Source organism: Bos indicus x Bos taurus, chromosome 3, assembly GCF_003369695.1.
Source record: "Bos indicus x Bos taurus breed Angus x Brahman F1 hybrid chromosome 3, Bos_hybrid_MaternalHap_v2.0, whole genome shotgun sequence".
Taxonomy (NCBI): domain Eukaryota; kingdom Metazoa; phylum Chordata; class Mammalia; order Artiodactyla; family Bovidae; genus Bos; species Bos indicus x Bos taurus.
The window spans coordinates 32298134-32322980 of record NC_040078.1 but is presented as its reverse complement, the minus strand read 5'-3'; the positions used below and the strand labels follow the sequence as shown (position 1 = coordinate 32322980).

Below are 24847 nucleotides of genomic sequence, written 5' to 3'. Positions count from 1 at the left end.
TTGCATCGGTGATGCCCTCCAGCCATTCTAATAAATCACTTACCTATCACTTTGGCTCACACTCAATTCTTTCTGTATTAAGACATAAAAGGCTATGGTACTGGAGTTCTTTGGAGCCCCAAAAATGACACCAAAACAGTTTCAATCTTATCACCTATTCTAGTTTACTTGACTAAGTATAAGCCACTGGAAAGATCCTAGGTGATCTTTGTCTACTGAAACTACTGAAATCTAATTCTGATTTTTATAGTAAGTCCCCTACTTTTCCAAGTTCTAACTAAACAAATGTGATTGTATTAGGATAAACTTAACTTTTCCCAGGCTACCTAACTCTGACTGTAGCTAGTTCATCACTGGCCAATGACAACTATTTGGGAACCATTGATCTAGTCCAGTTTCAAAAAGTACAAAGCTCTATATTCACCCAAAACACAAACACACTGGTTTTCTATATAAATTCTCAGATCTCCATACTGCTTTCTCCTAAACAATAGATGAACAAACAAACAAAAATGCTTTCCAAAGTCTCACTTTAATTTGCAAGGAGAATGAACACTTTTGTATGCATAATGCTAATACTATACACAATATTAATATTTTTCTCTGCTATATTTTGTAAAACTCACTGAAGAAACTAGAAGAAAATTAAGGCTTTCTACACCATTTTCTTGACTCCCTCTTAGTGGACTGAGCTGAGTGATTTTCAAATTGAACCAGGTTCTGCTGGCTTCTGGGGCCATGAAGAATCAGCATAGGTAGGAATGGATTCCAGAATTAAAACTGTTGCTTTTCGTGTACACGTCCCTCCTCTACAATATGGCTTGATGAATATCAGCTTTTTAATATTCTATGATTTGGTATCCACACAAAATGACTCCATTTAATATTATATTTTATTATCTTGGGTCTATGTTTCATATCTAACTCATTTGGAGAGCTCCTTTAGATATGCACGCATGTAAGAGAAAATGTTCTCAAGAAATGTACATGGCATAATATAATGTTACATATTTTAAAAAGCAGAAATAAAGTGTAATGAGATAAGCTACATGTTAAAATGCACAGATTCATCAATGAACAGAATATAGGGGCAAAGAATAAGGAAACTTACCTAGTCAGTTTGCCACCTGAAAGTGACATTTCAAGTCAATGAAGAAAAAAAGAATTTTCAATAAATAATATTGAAGCATGTAGTTAACTTTCTGGGGGAAAAAAGCTGGATCTACATACATTAAAAAAAAATTAACTCCACATAGATCAAAAATGTAAAAAGTAAGTCACAGATGTTAGAAGAAAACATAAAGTAACTTTTAAAAATATAATCTTGGGTTAAAAAGGCCTGTTTGCTTAAGCAAGATACCAAAGCTAAAACTCACTAAAAAAAAAAAAAAGATTAGTTTTCATTACATAAATATAAAAAATACTATGTGCAAAAGCACCACAAACGAACAAAAAACTGAGAAAATACATTTACAACATATTGACAAAGCTCTAATACACTTTATATATAAGTCAGGGTTAATTCATTCATTGCATAGAGGTCTTTCAAATAAACAAGTATCCAATAGAAAAATGGACAAAAAATATTCAGGCAGTGCTCTGAAAATGAAATGTAAATGATTGCTAATATAAAATACTTATTTAAAATAATGCAAATTAAAATAATGAGGTAACATTGTCAACTATGAAATTGGCAGACATAACAAGTTGAGAGATATGAAACTCTTTGGAAGGCAGTTTTACAATAGTTCTCAAAATTTTAAAATTCAAATGCCCTTTGACCTATCAATTCTACTGCTAAGGATTTCTCCTATAGTAGACTCCTGCACATATAAAGAGTAGATATTTTCAAGGATGCTCATTTTAGCTTTATTTTAAATAACAAAAATATCTAGAGATAAGTTAAATGTTTATCAATGGGAAATGGGAAGTAAATAAAGGTATAGCCATACAAAGGAATGCAATGAAGTTGATAAAAAAAATTAAAAAAAAAGACTGAGTTAGACAGGGGCTGATTTGGAGGGGTATCTAAGTGTATTGCTGTTATTGTTTAGTTGCTCAGTTGTGTCCGACTCTGCAACATGGACTGCAGCATGCCAGGCTTCCCTGTCCATCACCAACTCTGGGAAGTTGCTCAAACTCATGTCCATCAAGTCAGTAATGCCATCCAATCATCTCATTCTCTGTCATCCCCTTCTCCTCCTGCCTTCAGTGTTTCCCAGCATCAGGGTCTTTTCCAACAAGTCAGCTCTTCACATCAGGTGGCCAAAGTATTGGAGCTTCAGCTTCAGCATCAGTCCTTCCAATGAACATTCAGGGTTGATTTCCTTTAAGATTGACTGGTTTGATCTTGCAGACCAAGGGACTCTCAAGAGTCTTCTCCAACACCACAGTTCAAAAGCATCAATTCTTCGGCGCTCAACCTTCTTTATGGACAACTCTCACATTCATACATGACCACTGGAAAAACCAGTCCATATAGCTTTGACTATGTGGACTTCTGTCGCAAAGTAATGTCTCTGCTTCTTAATATGCTGCTTAGGTTGGTCATAGCTTTTCTTCCAAGAAGCAAGCATCTTTTAATTTCATGGCTGTAGTCATCATTTGCAGTGATTTTGGAGCCCAAGAAAATAGTCTCTCACTGTTTCCATTTTTTCCCCATCTATTTGCCAGAAGTGATGGACCAGATGCCATGATCTTAGTTTTCTGAATGTTGAATTTTAAGCCAGCTTTTTCACTCTCCTCTTTCAATTTTATTAAGAGGCTCTTAGGTTCCTCTTCACTTTCTGTCCCAAGTGTGGTGTCATCTGCATATCTGAGGCTATTGATATTTCTCCTGGCAATCTTGGTTCCAGCTTGTGCTTCATCCAGCCCTGCATTTCGCATGATATACACTGCATATAAGTTAAATAAGCAGGGTGACAATATATAGTCTTGATGTACTCCTTTCCCAATTTTGAACTAGCCCACTTTTCCATGTCCAGTTCTAACTATTGCTTCTTGAGCTGCATGCAGGTTTTTCAGGAGGCATGTGAGGTAGTCTGGTATTCCTATCTCTTTAAGAATTTTCCACAGTTTGTTGTGATCCACACAGTCAAAGGCTTTAGCGTAGTCAATGAAGCAGAAGTAGATGTTTTTCTGGAATTCTCTAGCTTTTTCTATGATCCAGTGGATGCTGACAATTTGATCTCTGGTTCCTCTGCCTTTTCTAAATCCAGCTCATATATCTGAAAGTTCATGGTTCACATATTGTTGAAGCCTTGCTTGGAGGGTTTTGAGCATTACCTTGCTGAATGTGAAATAACTGCAATTGTGTAGTAGTTTGAATACTCTTTGGCATTAGAATGAAAACTGATCTTCTCCAGTCCTGTGGCCACTGCTGAGTTTTCCAAATTTGCAGGCATATTGAGTGCAGCACTTTAACAGTATCATCTTTTAGGATTTGCAATAGCTCAACTGGAATTCCGTCACCTCCACTAGCTTTGTTTGTAGTGATGCTTCCTAAGGTCCACTTGACTTTCATCTCCAGGATGTCTGGCTGTAGGTGAGTGATCACACCATTGTGGTTATCTGGGTCATGAAGATCTTTTTTTTGTATAGTTCTTCTGTGTATTCTTGCCACCTCTTCTTAACATCTTCTGCTTCTGTTAGGTCTAGACTGTTTCCATCCATTTTTGCATGAAATGTTCCCTCAGTATCTAATTTTCTTGAAGAGATCTGTAGTCTTTCCCATCCTATTGTTTTCCTCTATTTCTTTGCATTGTTCATGTAGGAAGATAAGAAATTATCTCTCCTTGCTATATCTAAATATATTAAGTGGGAAAAAAGTAAAGAAAATGAGTATTTTATTTTATGCTTCTATTTAGATATAACTCTAGATTTCTTGGCTCAGTGGTAAAAAAAAAAAAAAATCTGCCTACCAATTCAGAAGATGCTGGAGATGTGAGTTCAAGGATCCCTTGGTCAGGAAGATTCCCCTGGAGGAGTAAATAGCAACCTACTCCAATATTCTTGCCTGGGAAACCCCAGGAACAGAGGAGCCTGCTGAGCTACAGTCTATGTGGTCTCAGTCTCGTGTCTCTTGTCAGACACGACTGAGCACTTATGCACCCACACAGTAGATTTCTTAAGATGTGAACCAGTACGGCTGATACATTAAACTAGCAGGACTTACTAGAATCATCAAAACAACTTTATTTTTTGTTCTGGTCCCTTTAAGCTTATTTCTCAGTGGGGATAGTTCTGCCCTCTTCCTGGATTTTTCTCCTGACTTGTAGGTAATAAAAGTTCTGTAGTCACTAAGTTCCAAACCCAGTTCAGTTTACTAGCCAGTCCAGATGGTAATGTCACCTAAAAAAAGATGCACAACCTGAGAGTTGAGAGTTAAGTTTCATTTGAGGGAAAATGGGGACTTCAGCCTAAGAGACAGAACCTCAGATAGCTCTGAGAGACTGCTCCAAAGATGTAGTGGGGGAAGGTCAATATATATGATTCTAGCGAAGGGGGAGTTCAATGCAATCAAGTGTTTAATTTATAAAAGGTTTTCTGCTAGTCATGAGGAGCTGATATCACCATAAGGAATTTAGTGCTTTTCTAGATATGAGGAGATGCAAGGACTGGGATCACGAAATCAGTTTCTGAAAATAACTATCAAAAGACCTGTTCTACCAGTTTCCCTGGAGCACAGAGTGGCTCATTCTCCACCCTGAGCTTCCTTGAGGCGTGCTGAAGGTCAACAGCTGCAGCAGCACAGGGTTCATTCTCCACAGAGGCAGACAGCAAACATCCTTGTTTTTGTTCAGTCACTGGCAAATGCCCTTGGCAAGCACCAATTTGTAATGGACAATAACCAAGACTCCAAGCTTGATTGAATGTTGAGTTGGATCCTGTTCCCCAGCCCAGCCTGCTATGGGATGCTGCTTAAACTCACCTTCCTTTTCTTTTTTCTTGGTCTACTCTTCTGCCCTGTCTTTTTGCAACTTGCTGTTATGATTTCTAAACCAGCACTAGTCAGAGGTAGGGGAGGGAGAGGAGTGGAAAGAGGAATAGGATAGTTGTCACTTAACTGGAGTGGGCTTAAGAGGGCATCATGCCTCCAGGACCTAGCCGATGTTTGAAGCTGACATTTATCCCTCCTGAGAGTCGAACATGACAGAGAGACTGAACTGAACTCAGAGAATTTGTGCATTTCCCTCCAGGTGCTGCTTCCCATCTGCCCCAGCTTTTCAGGTGTGTCCCTTCAAACAGCAGACTTTCTCTGTTGGAGTCCCGTTGCTCTTCCTTGGGCAGGAATTTAAATGGATCTAGCCCATTTTTCTTTTCCATGTGACCCACATCTGATATGTGAAAAACAACAGGCTCAAGGCTGGAGAGAAGCCTCCTGGGACTAATACAGAGCGAGAGAACAGGGATAGGAAAAGGGAGAGACACACCCATAGAGAAAACCAGGAGATGAGAGAGGAATGCAGGGAGCAGACGGCATAGGGCCTTGAGAGTCTGCACCTTAGAATCTGGGGTACTATTCAATTCTAACAAGTTAATGGAGGTTCCTCAATAAGTACTTGTCGAGGTTTTTGTTTTTCTTGTTTCACTTAATTCTTGTACTTAAGAACTACACAGTCAAATTGGGGAGATAGACATGTACACCAGTGCATTACAGTATAGTATGGAGACATGAGAAGAAATTCATTGCACTGTGAGCAGAAGAGCCAGCTTCCCTGGGCTCAGGGAAGAGCAAGAAGGGCTCCACAGAGAAGGCATCACTGGGTGGTATCATGTGAAGAAGAGCTGCTAGGGTAGAACCAACTGGGATGATGACCAAGCATAAGTAGGCCACTGGTGATGTGAGTGTGGAGGGAGGTGAGGGAAAGAAGAAGGAGACAGATCCTGGATGAAGGGGTAGCAAGATTTGGGAGCCAGAAAGCAGTACAAGGAGGCAAACCAAAGTACCATCTCCTTCCCTTCCCAGGGACCATATACCTTCGGGTGAGACTGGAGGAAAAGGACCTCTCAGTGGTTTTCCCCACTGCAGCATATTTTTTTGGACAATTGGCATTGCTCAAACCTGAGTCTCATTGCCAGGAAGTTTCACAAGGCAGCTTTGCCAGGGGAAGTCCCTGGAATGTCCTGGACTTCTTGCTTCCTTCCCATAAAAACTCAGAGGCATAAAAGGCCCAGAGAATGAGCATCCCAGAGAAACTGACCAGGGATATGGGAGTGATCGCCATGGATCAGAAGTCTTTCTGGGAAGGTGAGCTCTGGGCTGATAATTCAGCAGAAGGTTGGAGAGGAGAGAAGGTATAACCTAGATAACTTGGACCAATAGAAGAAGTGGTCGTCTTCTTCTGGGACTCCAATCTCTCTGTTTACCTCCTTATCAATACCTATTGAGCCAAGACAACTGCATCAGGGACCATTGGATCTTTCCCAGATGGGCAAGGGAGCAGCAGAGGCCAAAGCCCTTCAGCCCATCAAGGGTATCGTCAGTCTGTATGCATTTGCACAGAGGTGTCTCTTGTCCAGATGGTGATGTATGAACACTGTCTTGGGAGTCCCATGATTCATGGACTATACTTTCTGCACATTTTAAAACTTTGGAGACCTCATATTTCTTGTCTGCAGAATGATTCATTGGTAGATGCTTTCTAAAACCATCTCTCAGTTCTAAAGTTCTGATCCAAAACTCTGACTTTCATGGTGGCTGGGAAATTGGATAAAGGTGAGGATGAGACTAAATACACAGGGCTATGGGTGAAGAAGAGAAGTGTGCCAGGAGGAGAAAGAGTGTGCCTTATGGAGGAAAAGGACCCATTTCATCATGTCCTTACCTCTTCCTGCTTGTCCATGCTCCTGAGCCATGCCTACCCACTTGGAAATGGCAAGAGCATTTTGAGTTTCCTGTTGAGGTTCTCAGCCTTGAGTCCTTGGGGGAGCAGCCCACAGGGAGCCTGCATTTTGAAAAGGGCCTGGAGGCCAACCTGACAGCAGATGAGGCAATGAGCATTCTCCTACCTGCTTAGCTGGTGTGCGGAGGACCAGATCCCTACCTGCTCTGCCTAAAAGTGACATGAATCAGCAGGACAGAACCCTCGAGTTCAGTTCCCCAGCCCCAAGCTCTGTGAGGAAGGCACCCACTTCAGCAGCTGTCACCCAAGTTTCATCTCATTTTTTTCCAAGGTTTATTTATTTATTTTTGGCTGTTCTAGGTCTTCATTGCTGTGCGTGGGCTTTCTCTAGTTGCGATAACCAGGGGTTACTCTGTAGTTGTGGGGCACAGGCTTCTCATCATGGTGGTTTCTCCTGTTGCAGAGCACAGGCTTTAGCGCATGGACTTAGGGGTTGTGGCACATGGGCTTTGTTGTTCAGTGGCATGTGGGATCTTCCCAGACCAGGGATTGAACCCTTGTCCCCTGCATTGGCAGGCAGTTTCTTAACCACTGGACCACCAGGGAAGCCCTGTCTATGAATGTTTTATGTTCTTTAAGACCTACCCCAAGACTATAATATGCCAAGCAGCATTCAGCATATTATATGCCAAATGTCATATGTCACTGCCAAATATCTCTTCCATTGCTGTTCTTGCCACCATTCATTTCATTTTTAAGTGCCTTTTCCTTCATTTTCAAACCCTTCAAATGTCCTAGTGTGGGTAATTCTAGACAATGTCCCCAGGGAAGGGGTCATAGTTCAAGGTCTCTTGCCTTTTGGGTGAGGTTTCCAGGACAAAAGTCCTGCCTTAGCAGAATAAATGAAGTCCTTCCAGGGGAGGTGTCCTGTGGAGAAGAGGCTGGACAGGACCTCAAACAGGAAGGCTTAGAGCACTACCAGAGCCAGCTCACACTCCTCAATTCACCTTAAGAGTTAGCTGTCTGTACACAGGGTGACTATTCATCTCAGTTCACCCAGGAGACTTCTGGTCCCCACTGTTGCCCACAGGGAAATGATTAATAATGCTCCTTTTCACTCTCCAAAGAGTCCGATTGGACAATAAACTATTTGGTCACCTTAACTTTATTCAGTTCTAGACTAGGCTGTGAGCCCCTTGAATACAGGGACGGCATTGACTTCATCCTTGTTTCTCTAGTATCCAGGGCAACACTTGGCATAGAGCAGGTGGTTCGATAAATTTTTGTTGGATTAATGAATGAGCGAATGAATTCCCAGCTTGGAAAATGTTTTTCTGTAGGGCTGTAGACTCTGCAAGACACCCAAGGGCTAGGTGCCTCAAAGCCTATAGAGGGACCTCAGCAGCTGTGGTTGGATCGCTCAGAGGAAGCACAGCTATATGTTTCACGTAGGCACACCCACACACTCACTACCACAGTCTGAGGCAAGAACCACGTTGGGCTCAACAAATGTCCTTCCTGTCCACCTCTTACAGGTTTAGTGGTCTTGCTGCTTCTTCAGGAAGGTAAGTAATCTGTGAGTTTACATCTTCCTGGGTCCCTTGGGCTGTGTCCTTTCTGCTGTTGGGTTTATGTCTCTTCTTACGACTCTCCTAAGTTCTGACATTAACATATTGATGACTCTGAGTTTTCATTCTGTGTATCTCTTTGTGCATCCATGGCTCTGTTCTGTCCTTTGAGCCTCTCTCTATGTCTCTCACCAACCTCAGTATTGTGTATCATCTCTCTATCCACTTATATCACTGTGACATCCATCTATCCATCCACACTAAATCTCAGTGCTCTGGGAATGTTTGCCACGTGAATGATATATATGTCTCTCAGTATGTCTCTTAACTGCAGTATGGATGCTCAAGAGACTCCAGCACAGAGGGCCCAGGCTGAATGACCCTCAGAGGCTCTGACTGAATAAGTAAAGGAGGCAATGGCTTTGGGGAAGAAACTTGTGGCAGTCTGGGCTCTGAGGTCATCACACTGGGTTCCCCATTGTCCCTCTTCCCTCTCCTCCAGGATGTGCCTACAAACTGGTTTGCTACTTTACCAACTGGTCACAAGACAGGCAGGAGCCAGGGAAGTTCACCCTTGAGAACACTGATCCCTTCCTATGTTCTCACCTCATTTACTCATTCGCCAGCATCAGTAACAACAAGGTCATCATCAAGGACAAGAATGAGGCGAAGCTTTACCAGACCATCAACAGTCTCAAAACCAAGTCAGTAGGAGAGGAGTGGGGAGCACCCAGGGTGGGTTTTGGGGGAGAGAAGATAGCTCTAAACTGGGCCTAAGGCCTTCTGTCTCCATTCACTCATTTGTGCATTTATTCATGTGTATTTCCTTGGGTATAACCCCAATCCTTCCTGTTCTTCTTCCCTCTGCCTCGTCCTTTCACTAAACTTAGCTGCTAAGCAGACAGGGCCCATTTATCCATACTCTAGCCCTAACTCTCTAGGCAAAGTTTTCCCTGGCAGCCAGCAAAGAAATGATCAGCTTATTTATTCTTCTATTCCAGGAATCCCAAACTGAAAATTCTGTTGTCTATTGGAGGGTATCTGTTTGGTTCCAAAGGGTAAGTTCACAGTCTCTTTATTTTTTGTTCATTCCGCCATGTTCATTCTTCTCTGTTTTCCTTTTCTGGGGATGGTGTCCTGGGTCTTTGTTGCTATGCACAGGCTTTCTCTAACTGTGGTGAATGGGGCTGCTCTTTGTTGTGGAGCTTAGGCTTCTCATCGTGGTGGCTTCTCTCTTTGTGGAGCACGGGCTAGAGCACACAGGCTTCAGTAGTTGCGGCATGTGGACTCAGCAGTTGTGGTGCACGGGCTTAGTTGCCCCATGGCATGTGGCGTCTTAGTTCCTTAGACCAAGGATCGAACCAGCATCCCTTGCCTTGGCAGGCAGATTCTTAACCACTGGAGCACCAGGAAAGTCATGGTACGGGCAGTTTCTAATTGTCACTGCTTTTCCTACTCTTCAAAAGAGACACTGAATTGAGCTTTAGAAAGGTCCTTCCTTGGCTTAGATGGCAAAACCGATCTGAGTTTTGTCACAGGTTGGGAGGCATCGCCCTGTGTTTTCTGACATCTTGGAAGGAGCTCTGCAGGAGCTTAGGAAACTGAGCCGGGAGCGGCGTTCAGTAAACTCAATTATTCACATGAAGGTTGCTCACCTGATGGACTATGGGGAGACAGCTTTAGTTGGGAAATTTAATTTTTTAAGGGTTTAAGGGATTTGAAGGCTTGCCTTTCACCTTGAGTGGGGGTCAGGCGAGTGCTTTCCTAAAACCAAGTCCTTGACTAGCAGCTGTCAGGAAACCATAGTTTCCTGGGCCATGGTTGTGTAGCTGGATGGCCTGAAAGTGCAGAGCGTAGGAACAGTTGGGTCGGTCTTGCTTAAAAGCAGAACAGCTATTAATTTGAAACATATATTACAAATTATACTTCTATTCACAAGCAAATGATACTCCATTGGCATCAAGAGCTAAATAAACACAAATCTGTAAAGAAGAAAGGCATCTTTTTGCAATTTTCAAATGCAGTTAATCTAACTTTGAATTTCTTCTGCTTTAATTTTTTTTTAAGTGCCAGGATTTTAAAAAAGCTGAGAGAGCTTAATCTTAGCCAGCAGAGGTTTTCAGCTTTCACAAGAAATCTGATAAGACTTTTTTGTGCAGCTGGTCAGTATTCTCTATAGCTGGAGTAAGCAGGGGAAAGAAGTAACATCAGAAGACCTATGTAGATGAGTTACCTAGGGGAAGTTAACATACCTCTCTGAGCTCAGTTTACCCATCTGTAAAATGTACATCACAACATCTATTTCATAAGGTGTGGGCAAAGATTTTGAATGAGGTAACGTATATCGTGTGCCTGCCTTGGTTATCATTCAATTAACTAATGCCAACTTTTCCTTCCTTTCTCTTCTTCTTTTATCCTGAATACATTCACCTATGAAATAATAGGATTGACCTAATTAATTTTTAAAGTCTTTACCAGTTCAAAACTTATAAAATACTTAGCAACACAATTTCTACACACAGACAGAAAAAAGATCAACCTATCTAACTTATTTGGTTCTACATTAACTTCATCATGATCTCCTGTCAGTTTTTAATGGGTTTTCATGGTAACTATCCTTCTGATTCCCAAATTCTCTCTCATTCGTAATACTTGGTTATCCTTGATTCAATTAAAAATATCTTCATTCATTCATTCTTACGTGCGTGCATTCATCTTTCAATAAGTAATTTGCTAAGTACTCCTTGTATATTAGTTTAGTGGTTGAAACCAGGACTCTGGAGATTAAAAAATTTGGTTTGGATTTCTCTTTAGCTATATGCAAACTGTGTGCAAGTTGTTCGACTTTAGGCGATTTCTTCTCTTATTTTTTAAAGGCAATTTTATAATGTCACTATGCTTCATTTTCTAAAAAAATCCACAATGAAGAAAATAACAGAATCAACTTAAAGATGAAGTTGTGAGGGCAGGCAATACAAACAAACTGTTTATGCTGTGCTGGTGTGCAATAAGATCCCAGTGGTTGCAATAATTATTGTTATTCATTAACTTTGTCACTATTATTAGATAAATGGCAGCCTTTGTGTCAGGTGCGTGCAGCAGTGCTTCAAAATGTGTACCACACAGACTTGCTTCTCTGTTGAATGGTTGTCTTTCCTAAAACTGGAGGTTTCTGCCCAAAGCATCAGAACACCTCTAATCGAGCATCAGATGCAACTGCTCTCTAAAAGGGGTATCCCTTGCTTTTCTTCTAAGCACTGGGAACACGTTTGAAATACAAGAGAAAAGTTACAAACCTACTTCTACCATTGGTTTTCAGCTAATAGGCCTGGTTTTACTATTTCCTCCACTGTGCTGCTGAGTTATATTCAGGAACAAAATCCTCATTTTTAAAAAAAAATTTATGGAAGTATAGTTACAATATTATATTAGCTTCAGGCATACAACATAGTGAATCAATATTTCTACAGGTTATACTCCATTTAAATAATGCCTATATTGTCTTATACTGTATAATAATATCTTTATTTATTTTATACATAGTAGTTTATGTCTCTTAATCCCATACCTTTATCTAACCTCTCTACCATTCCCTTTCCCCACCGGTAACCACTATTTTGTTCTCTACATCTGTGAGTCTCTTTCTCTTTTGTTGCATACACTTGATTGTTTCATTTTTTAGATCCCATGTATAAGCTATAACATAGAGGCAAATCCTCTATTTAATATTGATTGAAACAAATGAATTCAAGACTCTGAATCTTTCTGGGATGGGGGGTATTGCGAGAGGTGGGAGGTGATTCAAGTCAAAGGATATATCCTCTGGAAAATACTGATATCTTGTCTACAGATTTGGATTTTAAATCTTGTTGTGGAGCACAGGCCCTCTGCATGGGCAGCTCAGAGTCAACTTCCTGGTTTAAGAATTCTAGTTCAGATGAAAGCCCTGGAGGGTTGCTGTGGCTCAGGGTCCTCCTGGTTTTTCACGAGAAGGGACTGCAGAGACCTGGGTTGCTTATTCAGGACTGGGTTGCTTGTGGGGGGAAAGAGAAGTTCCTATGAAGTCCAGCTTTATTTTTAGGAAGCTTTCCAAAATAAGGTCACTTTGAGATAGATGAGGCAGGATCAGTGTCTTCAGTCCCATTTTAAAGATGGGCCAGACTGAACCCAGAGAGCTACTTGGTGACAAAGAGGTCACTAGAAAGGACTCTGACCTGGAACTCAAATCTAGATCTCTTGACCCTCAGCCCATCACATTGCAAATTGCTTTTTCAAGGGTGTAAGGTGTTAAAGAAAGTCAGAGGTGGATAGTAATTAAAGAGAGAAAAACAGATTTTATTCAGGAAGTATTGTAATAGGGGAAAGGAGACCTCAGGATAGTACTGGACTCAATGCTGGATATAGCAGAGACAAAAGTGGATTTATAGCCAAGAAGCAGGTTGTTTGTGGGTGTTGGTGGATGGAAAATTCCTAAGAGGAAACATTAGGGCTAGGGAGATTCTTGCTAAACTGACTCAACAGAACTCTTGCTAAAGGCAGGCCAGGATGATAAGATATCACCTGGGGGATGGTGGGGGATGAGGATGATACTGAGGGTGATCTGATATCAAGGGTAGGGGATTTTCATTAAGCTGATTTAGGATTCTGCAAAGATAGGGACAGAAGCCCAAGGTCAAGGCCAAGTTGAGAAGAGAATTCAGAGGACTTGGACTAAAGTTTGGGCTTCCCCAGAGGCTGTGGTCAAGAATCCATCTGCCAATGCAGGAGATACCGGTTTGATCCCTAGGTCAGAAAGATCCCCTGGAAAAGGAAATGGCAACCCACTCCAGTATTCTTGCTGGGAAATCCTATGGACAGAAGATCCTGGCGGGCTATAGTCCACGGAGTTGCAAAGAGTCGGACATGACTTAGTGACCAAATGACTTAAGTTTGGTCAAGGAGAGTCTCTGCCATAGGCAGCTCCATTATCCTGCAGAAAGGGCTGCACAGAACCCAGTCCTCCTCTACCCAACTCCATTGATTTTCTGGCCTAGCAATCCTTTCTCTCCCCATTTGTTCCAAAAGAGGCAGGGGTTGGGATAGAAAAATAGTGAGAAAATATTGGGGAAAGGAAGACTATATCAGGATTTCTGTAAAAAAAATGTGTTGTGTTATGTCTACTTCTTCCCAAGAAACAACTGTCTTGCTTCTACCAGGTTCCATCCTGTGGTTGAATCTTCTTCATCAACCTTGAAATTTGTCAACTCTGTAATCCTATTTCTGAGGAATCATAACTTTGATGGACTGGACATAAGTTGGATCTACCCAAATGTAAAAGACAACACTCATTTCACTGTGCTGATTCATGTAAGGCAAACTCCACATTACCCTTATGTGAAACCCACGGCCATATCAGGAGAAAAAAAGGAAGAGACTGGCTCTTGTTGGAAGATAGTCCCTTCCTTCCAGAAGCCCCAACTCATGAAGGAAAAGCCCTTGGACCTAGTTTAGTGCAAGGACAACATCAAAGAACAGAGTCTCCTTATAGAACAAACAACACCGAAACAACGCAACATCCATGTAAGAGAGTATAGGGCCATAGACTCTCCTGAGCGCCGGGATAGTCTCATAAAGTTCTATCACATGGATCAGAGAATCTACTAGGAGGAAACCCAGATAGTTCTTCTTGAGTACAGTGAGACTGGTGGTCCCCCTGCGTAATGTGGACATTCCTGAGCTTGAGGCAGGAGGCATCCCCATGTGGGAATGGGGAGAAAAGTTTCGATCTTTCCATCTAATGTGGTTCTAGAAATTTCAAATCAGGTAAGAATCTTAGGTCTGTGCTCTGGGAGGGAGCACTGACTTGTGGGCTTTTTGTTTTTCACAGAAGTTAGCAGAAGCTTTTCAGCAGGACTTTGTAAAATCCACCAAAGAAAGGCTTCTCTTGACTGCAGGAGTTTCTGCAGGGAGGCAGATGATTGACAACAGCTATCAGATCAAGGAATTGGCAAAGTAAGTGCACTGGATCACCCCCTCCATCTCTCTGCCGCCAGCCTGGCTGATGCAAGTGATGCGTGTCAATATGTCTAAGGGATGAAGGGAGAAGGGAAAGCATGAAGTCACTATCCTAACCACATCATCCAGCCAGGAACTTCTCCATTATGGCTAATTTCAATCCTTCTAACAGCATCCAAAGCTCTACATAAATACGCGTACAGTTTACCCTCGAACAAAGCGAGGGCTAATCCATGTGTAATTTACAGTCAGCCCTTTGTATCCATGGTTCCTCCTCATCTGTGGATTCAGCCAACCCCAGACCATGTGGTTCCATAGTATTTACAGTTCTGTAGTATAAAAGTGAACTGTGCAGCTCAAATGTGCAGTGTTCAAGGGTCGACTGTAGTTGCTTCTACCTCTGCTCATTGCAGAATCTCTTCTTTTGCTTTTGGCAATCTAGAGACCTGGATTTCATCAACCTCCTGTCTTTTGACTTCCATGGGTCTTGGGAAAAGCCCCTTGTCACTGGCCACAACAGCCCCCTGAGAAAGGGACAGCTGGACAGAGGGACAAGCTCCTACTACAATGTGGTGAGTCTTAGGGAGAAACAGTGCTGGGTACACTGGCTGTGAGAGGAGCTGAGGCCAGTGCAGGTCATCTAGAGTTAATTCTGCCTCGAACTGAGGAAGACATGCATTGCCCAAGAGGGACTCAGATAACCCTGTAAGCTGGGTTTCCCTGAGAACAGGGAAAATGCATGGACCAGGCATAGTAAAATGTCACCTAGAAAATGTCAGAGGACTTTGCAACTGAAATGTCCTAAACTTTTCTCTGACTTGAGGTGTCAGTCACCCCAGTCTTCTCTTAATTCTCCATCCTCAATACATTTCCTGAACCCCACATGGATGCACAGAACTTAGTACTCTCCTGTATGTGCCCACATTCCCTATTTAATTTGATCTTCAAAATAATCTGAGGGTGGCTGGTCAGGAAGCATTAGTTTCACTTCACAGATGATGAAATGGAAACCTGGCAGATTAATTGGCCCTTCAAGTTCTTGCTGATGTGAATATCCTGAAAAGGTAGAAAATGGAAAATCAAGGGGAAAAAGTCATTAACAAAACAGTTTTGTTGTCATGGTACATGTGGATGTATTCCTAAAATTGGGCAGGAAGAAATGTCTGGGTTGTATATTTCCAAGCCTTCATATTTAAAATTACAAAACAGATCAGTCCAAGCTGGGTATACTGATTTCTAGTCTGGGGTTTTCTAGAACACCATATGATCAAGTCACATCAAACCAAGCCCCCTTCATTCTTTCCTCTCTCTCGACGATTTTTAAGGATGAGGAGACGTACCCTTACCTTCTGTAACCCCTTATTCTTTTCTGGAAGCCAGTAAGGCCCAAACTAGCCTCTAACCTCTTATCTTGCCTCTTGGACCTAATGTTATTGTAAGGCCTCACAGGCTAGTGTCTGATGGCCACAACCCCCATCACCTTCATCAGTAATACAACCCATCATAGTGTAGAAAAATTCCACAGGCTGTTGACTCAAAGGGGAAAGATAGATGGTGACAACCTTGATTTCATGTTTTCTAGGTCACTTGCCTGATTTCTTTTCTGATTCATTGTTCAGTTTTCTTTCATGATTAGAAAAAGCTGACTTGGTTACTTAGTGCTGAAGAGCATTAAGAGCATTAGAGTAAACACTCTGGTTCCAATGGGATCCTCCATAGTTACTGATGTAGAGAAGGAATCATGGAGTCCCTTCTGTGAATTTGGGTTGGAGGCTTAGTAAGGCCTGACACGTTTCTTTCCCATACATGCTGTGCCTCAGTCTATCTCCTCTTTCTAGGAATATGCTGTGGGATACTGGATAAACAAGGGGATGCCTGCAGAGAAGGTGGTCATGGGCATCCCCACGTATGGACGTTCCTTTACACTGGCCTCTGCAGAAACTGCCGTGGGGGCCCCTGCCTCTGGTCCTGGAGCCGCTGGCCCCATCACCAAGTCTTCAGGCTTCCTCGCTTATTATGAGGTATCTGGAGCTTCCCTGTGCCCTTAGCTGCCCCCTGTGTCTAGATAGGCATTCCAGCTTCAATCTGACAATAATAGAGTAACACATCCTGAGTGCTGGGAAGGAAAGTATGGAGTGCTATTGGAACATGTAAGAGGAGCTCTGCACCTGACTTGAGAGGGAATCAGGGAATGCTTCCTGGAGGAAGTGACATTAGCTGAAATCTGGAGAGGAGGTGGCACTAGTGAGGAATGGGGATAGGTGAAACAGGTATGGGAGATTGAAAAAAGGAGACTGTTTCACGTTTTTGACTTGGGCAACTAAGTAGAGGGTAATGCCATTTTTACTGAGTTGGGGAAGATATGAAGGAGCAGAGTGGGCATTGGTCCCAATCATGAGATCAGTTTTGGACATTCTGAGTTTGAGGAGCAAGTGGGACATCCAAATGCCTGTGGGATGTATAAATAAAAGGTGAGTAGTTTGGTATGTGGGTTTGGACCACAAGAGGCCAGCCTGTGCTAGAGATGTAGCTTCTAAAACTATCAGCATAAAGATGGTATGTGAAGCCAAAGTGCAAGAAACAGCAAAACCCAAGGACCTCTTGTACTTAAGGGTTAGGCAGAGGAAGAGGAGAACTTTAATGAAACTGACAAGATCTACAAGAAGGTAGGCAGAATCCGGAGTGTTCTGTGCCAAAGAACAGAGTGAGAGGTGGGTGTTTCAAGAAGAGAGGAGCCAAAAACCAACACAATACTGTAAAGCAATTAACTTTCAATTAAAAATAAATAAATAAAAAGAAGCAAGGAGCAGTCAAATATGTCAGATTCTGTCCCACAGTCAGACAGACTTAACATCATAGAGATAACTATCAAAGGTGTTTGGCTGTTTTTTTTTTTTAATTTATTTATTTTAATTGGAGGCTAATTACTTTACAATATTGTATTGGTTTTGCCATACATCAACATTAATCTGCCATGGGTGTACACGTGTTCCCAATCCTGAACCTCCCTCCCACCTCCCTCCCCATACCATCTCTCTGGGTCATCCCAGTGCACCAGCCCCAAGCATCCTGTATCCTGCATCGAACCTGGACTGGTGATTCGTTTCTTATATGATATTATACATGTTTCAATGCCATTCTTCCAAATCATCCCACCCTCTCCCTCTCCCACAGAGTCCAAAAGACTGTTCTATACATCTGTGTCTTTTTTGCTGTCTCGCATACAGGGTTATTGTTACCATCTTTCTAAATTCCATATATATGTGTTAGTATACTGTATTGGTGTTTTTCTTTCTGGCTTACTTCACTCTGTATAATAGGCTCCAGTTTCATCCACCTCATTAGAACTGATTCAAATGTATTCTTTTTAATGGCTGAGTAATACTCCATTGTGTATATGTACCACTGCTTTCTTATCCATTCATCTGCTGATGGACATCTAGGCTGCTTCCATGCCCTGGCTATTATAAACAGTGCTGTGATGAATGTTGGGGTACACATGTCTCTTTCAATTCTAGTTTCCTCGGTGTATATGCCCAGCAGTGGGATTGCTGGGTCATAAGGCAGTTCTATTACCAGTTTTTTAAGGAATCTCCACACTGTTCTCCATAGTGGCTGTACTAGTTTGCATTCCCACCAACAGTGTAAGAGGGTTCCCTTTTCTCCACACCCTCTCCAGCATTTATTGCTTGTAGACTTTTGGATCGCAGCCATTCTGACTGGTGTGAAATGGTACCTCATTGTGGTTTTGATTTGCATTTCTCTGATAATGAGTGATGTTGAGCATCTTTTCATGTGTTTGTTAGCCATCTGTATGTCTTCTTTGGAGAAATGTCTATTTAGTTCTTTGGCCCATTTTTCGATTGGGTCGTTTATTTTTCTGGAATTGAGCTGCAGGAGTTGCTTGTATATTTTTGAGATTAGTTGTCAGTTGCTTCATTTGCTATTATTTTTTCCCATTCTGAAGGCTGTCTTTTCACCTTGCTTATAGTTTCTTTTGTTGTGCAGAAGCTTTTAATTTTAATTAGGTCCCATTTGTTTATTTTTGCTTTTATTTCCAATATTCTGGGAGGTGGGTCATAGAGGATCCTGCTGTGATTTAAGTCGGAGAGTGTTTTGCCTATTTCTCCTCTACGTTTGACTATTTAGACCATCATTCCTTTCTGCTCCTCAATCTTGAGAAAAAATTTTTTAATGTGTAGGAAGCTCTAAGATTCAAACAGTAATTCAACCAACAGAAACTCTTGGGTTGCTCCCATATCGCAAAGACGGTCCTGTGAGAGCTAGAACTCATTCTTCATCCTTATCTCAAAGGGCTTACAGTCTAGGTGGAAAGAATGTAGAATACAAATGAAACTAGTTAAATAAGAGTTTTAAAACTATCAGAGTTAATAACATTACGTAGGTACTGCAAACTAGATATGATTAAGTGGCCAATGTGGAGGGCCACAAGTTCAGAAATGAGTGATGGGGAAGGCTCCATAGAAGAGGAGAGATGTATTCTGGATCTTGAAGGATAGGAAAGAGTTTGATCAGGTAAGGAAAGAATAACACCCTACATCTTGGTTTCCGCTTGGAGTCCTAGTATATTCCCTCATCACTGGCATGGGCTTATGCTATGAACTGCTACTGATGGTCTTGGCATCCACTGAGATATTCTGAGTGTAATGCTCAATTTTTCGTCTCACCTCACACGGGAGAATGACTGAAGAACCATCAGTTGAGTTGACAAGGGGAAAAGGGAATGAGTCACCATCAGAGTCCTCACTGAATCACTTAATATAAGGAATAAAAGAGGTCAGAGCTCAGAATCTGCTGGAAGGATTTAAGTGTAGACCACTGGATACACACTCCCCTATTGCATGGAAATTTTAAACTGATTGTTCAGTGTATCACCCTACATCATTATAACTTTGACAAATTTGTATTTCCTTAAATATTAAACTTTCCATTTATCACCCTCATTGAGGCAATAGAGAAGGAAATGGCAACCCACCCCGGTATTCTTGCCTGGAGAAACCCATGGACAGAGAAACCTGGTGGGTTATAGTCCATGGGGTCTCATCGAGGCAAACATGAGTGTAAATAATCTAAAAAGAGTAAGCAAAACAAAATGAGTTTTCTGTGTGGCTTTAAAATGCATTTTTCAATGAAGATTTATCTTTTTTAGTAGCTCTTACTTCTGCTAACAAGAAGAGAAAAATAGCTGATGATAGAAGGGGAATCCCAGCACAGGCACATTGGGAGGGGGAAGGGACAGAGGGAGAGTAGTGGAGTTGAAGTGGGGATAAGCTACAAGGTGGGGAATGATGGTGATGGGCATTGTGACGCTACGTGTCTGTAAAGCACTTTATTGTTTTCAAAGTTGTCTTTTTTTCCTAACATGTATTAGTTCCGTTGATCCTAACAATATTGTAAAGTAGGTATATAAGATACATAATTATAATTGCTTCTGTTTTGCAAATTAAGACATGGGAAGATTTACTGATCAATACTGAGGGCTGATGTGGAATTCAAGTACTCTCTGCCCTCTATCTGTTTGTGGTTCCTCCTGATGAGGCCTTAGCATCAACAGTTTCCAAAGATTGACCTTGAACCATCCATTCTGCGTGTTGTATCTGATAATTTCTCTCATTGATTCCTGGAGTAAAGATTCTGATATTGTCCCCAAGACCCTTACCTTCCCCTTTTATCTCAATAAACTTAAAGAAGAGCCCATTAGTGAACCTCTTGCTCCTCCTTTCCTTACCAGATCTGTCAGTTCCTACAAGGAGCCAAGATCACAAGACTTCAGGATCAGCAAGTTCCCTATGCGGTCAAGGGGAACCAGTGGGTGGGCTATGATGATGTGGAGAGCGTGGAGACCAAGGTACGTCTGGGTTCTGGGGGAGCAAGAGGCTCTGGGACAGTTGTCCCCAAGCGAGAGGCTCTTGCTTAAGCAGCTCTAGGACAGCAGAACACTCTGGTGCTTGGGGGATAGGGTGTGTGATCAAATGCCTCAGTACTCTGTGCGGAAGGAGAGAAGCCTCTGTGGTGCAAAGCTAGTCATGATTCTAAGTCATACCTGTGAGCACCTTATAGAACGTGCAGGAGAGGTGGAAAAGGTGCAAGAAAGAATTAGGAATAAGGGAAGAAGCAAGGAGTGGAGAGAAGGGAGGAGGGAGAAGAAGGGGAAAAGAGCAAAGGAGACATTGGTGCCTATACAGAATGGTCACCCATCTGGTTGACCAGGACAGACCCTTCAGTCTTTCTCATGGATTACGAGGCTCCAGATTTCTGAGTCTACCAGTTCTTTGGAGAAGGAAATGGCAACCCACTCAAGTTTCCTTACCTGGAAAGTCCCATGGACAGAGGAGCCTGGCGGGCTACAGTCCACAGGGTTGTTCTTAGACCTTGCTAAGATGTTTGCTTTCCAGGTGCAAAGTGGGACAAAGGCATCAGTGTAATTGACAACCCAATTGTAATTGAAATCTTGCTAGTGATTTCCTAGTTTCTACTCCTCATCCTAGAGGCCTAGGTTTTGGACCTGGGATGTGATTATTCCATGACAGGTGGTTAATAGTGGGTGGCTCTGTCTTCATTTTATAAGCCTTCCCAAGTAACCCTTTCCTTCAGAGAATCCATGACTCCATAGGGTGCAAATCTACTGCTACATTCTAAGCTCAAACCCTCCTGCAAACCTGACGTGGGTCTTGGGCCTTTAAGGACCCCTTCTAACCTCAGTATACCCTCCTGTGCTCCACTCAGGTTCAGTTTCTAAAGAATCTAAACCTGGGAGGCGCCATGATCTGGTCTATTGACATGGATGACTTCACTGGAAAACTCTGCAGCCAGGGCCCCTACCCTCTTGTTCAAGCTGTCAAGAGGAGCCTTGGCTCTCTAGAAAGGTAACAGAATTTAGGACAGACTGAGAGTGGGCAGAGAGCTGGGCAGAGCGGGACACAGGAGACTGGGGGAGGTAGTCTTCATGTATTTGGACTGATGAATTCTCAAATTCCTTTGGACCTTCTGTTCTCCTTTTTCTTATTGATTAGTCTGATTCTGTTCCTTTGGTGAGCTTCCAAAGACTTCCAATATATAACAATAGTAATTTGGCTACCATTTATTGAGCACAGTCTAAGCTAAGGGTTTTCTTTTCATGTAGAGTGGGCATTAAATATTTACTCCACTGCAATTCTTCACTACAAAATCATCAGCCTGTTTTAATTTTCTAAATCAGAATAAATCTGACTTTATGCTCCCAATTGACTGCTGAGAGATCCAATCTCAGTTGTTATTAATGGTCTATTCCTCTCTCCCCATCCACAGTTTTTTTTTTTTTTTTAATTGGAGGAAATTTGCTTAAAAATGTTGTGATAGTTTCTGCTATACAACAATGCAAATCAGCCATAATTATACATACATCACCTCCCTCTTGGGTCTCCCTCCCCTCACCCCAGCCCACTCCTCTAGGTTGTCACAGAGTGCCTGGCTGGGCTTCCTGTGTTATACCGCAACGTCTCATCAGTTATCTATTTTACACATGATCATGTATATATGTCTATGTTACTTTCTCCATTTGTTCCACTCTCTCCTTCCTCCGCTGTGTCTGCAGGTCCATTCTCCAGATCTTGCTTTAGTGTGGACAGTCAGGAGGTCTCATGGTCATTATTGATGACCATGCCCATTATTGCCTTAACAGCAGGTGGTTTGGCTGCTGCTCCATCCCTGGGTCCTGGGTTCTGTAAGCAAATCCTATATCTTCTTGTGCAGGTGAGGGTGCTGCTGACCAACCAGGTGTGCTGACATCATCTCAGTGGAGGAGCAGGACACTGGAAATCACTGCAGACAGACAACTGGAGAGGACTGGCCATATTGTCCTGGAGAAGGGCCCAGAGCAGTGCAGAATCTCCTAAACTATATGATTGGGCAGCAGCCTTTCAACTCTGAACATCTATGTCTTAGTAACTTGACTGAGGCCTTATGTTACTGATTGGATTTGAAATACTTTCTTTTTCTTTCCAGGCTTAATTCATAGCTAAGTAGGAAAGGTGACCTTGCTGCGTACTCCTGCTACAGGAATTCATGTGTGGGATTCTTGGAGGTTAGATGAGGCCCTCAGGATGTCTCTTCTCCAAGTTTCCCCTTGACTTTCTCTCAGACCTCAGACTGGGTCTGGCTTTGTTCTCCTGCAGCGCTGACTGCTTCCCTTGAGGCACAATAAAGAAAAAGCATGTTGTTCCAGCCAGCGTGGCCTCCTCTGTGCAATCTTGGACCTTGTGGTATAAGGCTGTCCTCTCCCACCATTTATGGGTACAAGTGTAGGCCTGCGTATCATATGTCTAAATATTTAAGAGCCAAGGGTTAAAATATGATTTATACTCTTAACGAACATGATTTTGCAATGACCCAAAAGACCAGGTTTGAAGTTAGAATTCCCAGACTCCTGGGAATTCTGTGCCAGAATGCAGCAGCTTGTGCCCTTGGTTCCCAGCCCACTGGTAGCCCCTTTCCCTTCACATCTAAAGCCCTGACTCAGAGAGCAAGGACCTCACATACACACTGGCAGATGTTGGAAAGGGGAAGTTGTTAGGGGAAACAATGACTGAAACTGCCCACCCTGTCAGGCACTATAGTAACTATTTGCATGAGTTATTTTACAACAGGAGGTCCTGGTAAGGAACATAGAACTAACAAGCCATCACCAACTGGAAGAATTCAGGAGAACTCAAAAGGAGACTCCATGTGTCCTACCACCTCCCAGAATCCTCACTGAAATCCATCTCGGCTGAGCAATGCATGTGCCACCAAGAAGCACCCTGATTCAGAGTGAGTGGCTGGAAACAACCCAGAAACTAACCCCATCGCCATAAAACCCGAGACTGAGGGCCATGTGGTAGAGCAGCCCTGCTGGGTTCCCCTTACCTTCCTGCTCTCTGCCTGGGTGCCTTTTTTCCAATAAAATCGCATGCTTTGTCAGAACATGTGTCTCCTCGGATGATTCATTTCTGAGTGTTAGACAAGAGTATACTCTTGGGCCCTGGAAGGGGTCCCCCTTCCTGCAACACAGACATCTCGGCTTTTGCATCCAAAGTTTGTCTTCACTCCACCCCAGTGCGCGTGCACACACACACGCGTGCGCATACACAGATCCTCTGGCAAGGGTGTTCACACCAGCCTTGTGGTCCACACTCAGGATAGGTGAACAGGGAAAAGGGCTGCACAGGATCTGAAAGTGGGAACAGGCTGTTTGGCTACTTGTGCAGGAAGCCTGGGTATTCGGATTAGAGTTAAAAAGAGCACAGGTGTGGGCTTCAGGGCTAAGGATGTGCCCTTCGCCCTGCCATCTACTCAGCTCATAGTGAAGGCTGCAGCTGGAGGAGGACCAAAGTGGAAACACCAAAAGCAGGGAGGAACAAACTGTGGCAGATGGGTCAAATCTAATTCACTGCTTGCTTCTGTGAATAAACTTGTATGGGAACACAGCTGCACCTAATTTGTTTACATATTGTCTATGGCTGCTTTCTCTCCACAATGGCAGGGTTGAGAAGCTGCAACAGATTCTGTGTCCGTGCATACTAAGTCACTTCAGTCATGTCTGACTCTTTGCAACCCTATGGACTGTAATCCACCAGTTTCCTCTGTCCATGGGTTTCTCCAGGCAAGAATACTGGAGTGGATTGTCATGCCCTCCTCCAGGAGATTTTCCCAACCCAGGGATCGAACACACATCTCTTCTGCTGCTGGCATTGGCAGGTGGGTTCTTTCCCACTAGCGCCACATGGGAAGCCCTCAGAATGGCCTGCTGCTGCTGCTAAGTCACTTCAGTCGTGTCCAACTCTGTGCGACCCCATAGACGGCAGCCCATCAGGCTCCCCCGTCCCTGGGATTCTCCAGGCAAGAACACTGGAGTGGGTTGCCTTTTCCTTCTCCAATGCATGAAAGTGAAAGTGAAGTCGCTCAGTCGTGTCCGAATCTTAGCGACCCCTTGGACTGCAGCCTACCAGGCTCCTCCGTCCATGGGATTTTCCAGGCAAGAGTACTGGAGTGGGTTGCCATTGCCTTCTCCCAGAATGGCCTACAAAGCCTAAAATATTACTATGCAATTCTTCATCTAAAGCATGGTACCCAAAGCAGGGTCTAATGCTGCTTGAAGTCTAAGGCTGTTTTTTAATTCAGACACCCTAATTCCAGGATAAATTGTGTTTCCCCTCTTTTTCCCTTTCTTTATTGAAAATGATTTTTACCCTAAACTTTCTTTTATCTGTCTATCTATTTACTTTTGGCTGTGTAGCATATGGCATCTTAGTTCCTCAACCAGGGATCCAACACATGCCCCCTGCAGAGGAAGTGTGGAGTCTTAACCACTGGACTGCCAGGGAAGTCCCTTATTAAACTTAAGCAACACTTTGCTGTGCACATTTAATTCACTTGGCTGATAAAGGTGGTATATAAGCCCAA

At 42.8% G+C, this 24847-nt stretch overlaps 1 protein-coding gene across 1 annotated transcript; it reads left to right on the top strand.

Moving 5' to 3' along the window:
* The first annotated feature begins 5277 nt into the window (after positions 1 to 5277).
* CHI3L2 (chitinase 3 like 2) lies at positions 5278 to 23368 on the top strand. The gene is made up of 11 exons (XM_027536207.1): positions 5278 to 6250; positions 8381 to 8410; positions 8916 to 9117; positions 9415 to 9471; positions 13609 to 13759; positions 14280 to 14404; positions 14850 to 14979; positions 16246 to 16428; positions 20160 to 20276; positions 21155 to 21294; positions 22160 to 23368. The coding sequence occupies exons 1-11, from the start codon at positions 6181 to 6183 to the stop codon at positions 22161 to 22163; spliced, it is 1209 nt and encodes a 402-aa protein (XP_027392008.1). The 5' UTR covers positions 5278 to 6180; the 3' UTR covers positions 22164 to 23368.
* The last annotated feature ends 1479 nt before the right edge of the window (positions 23369 to 24847 follow it).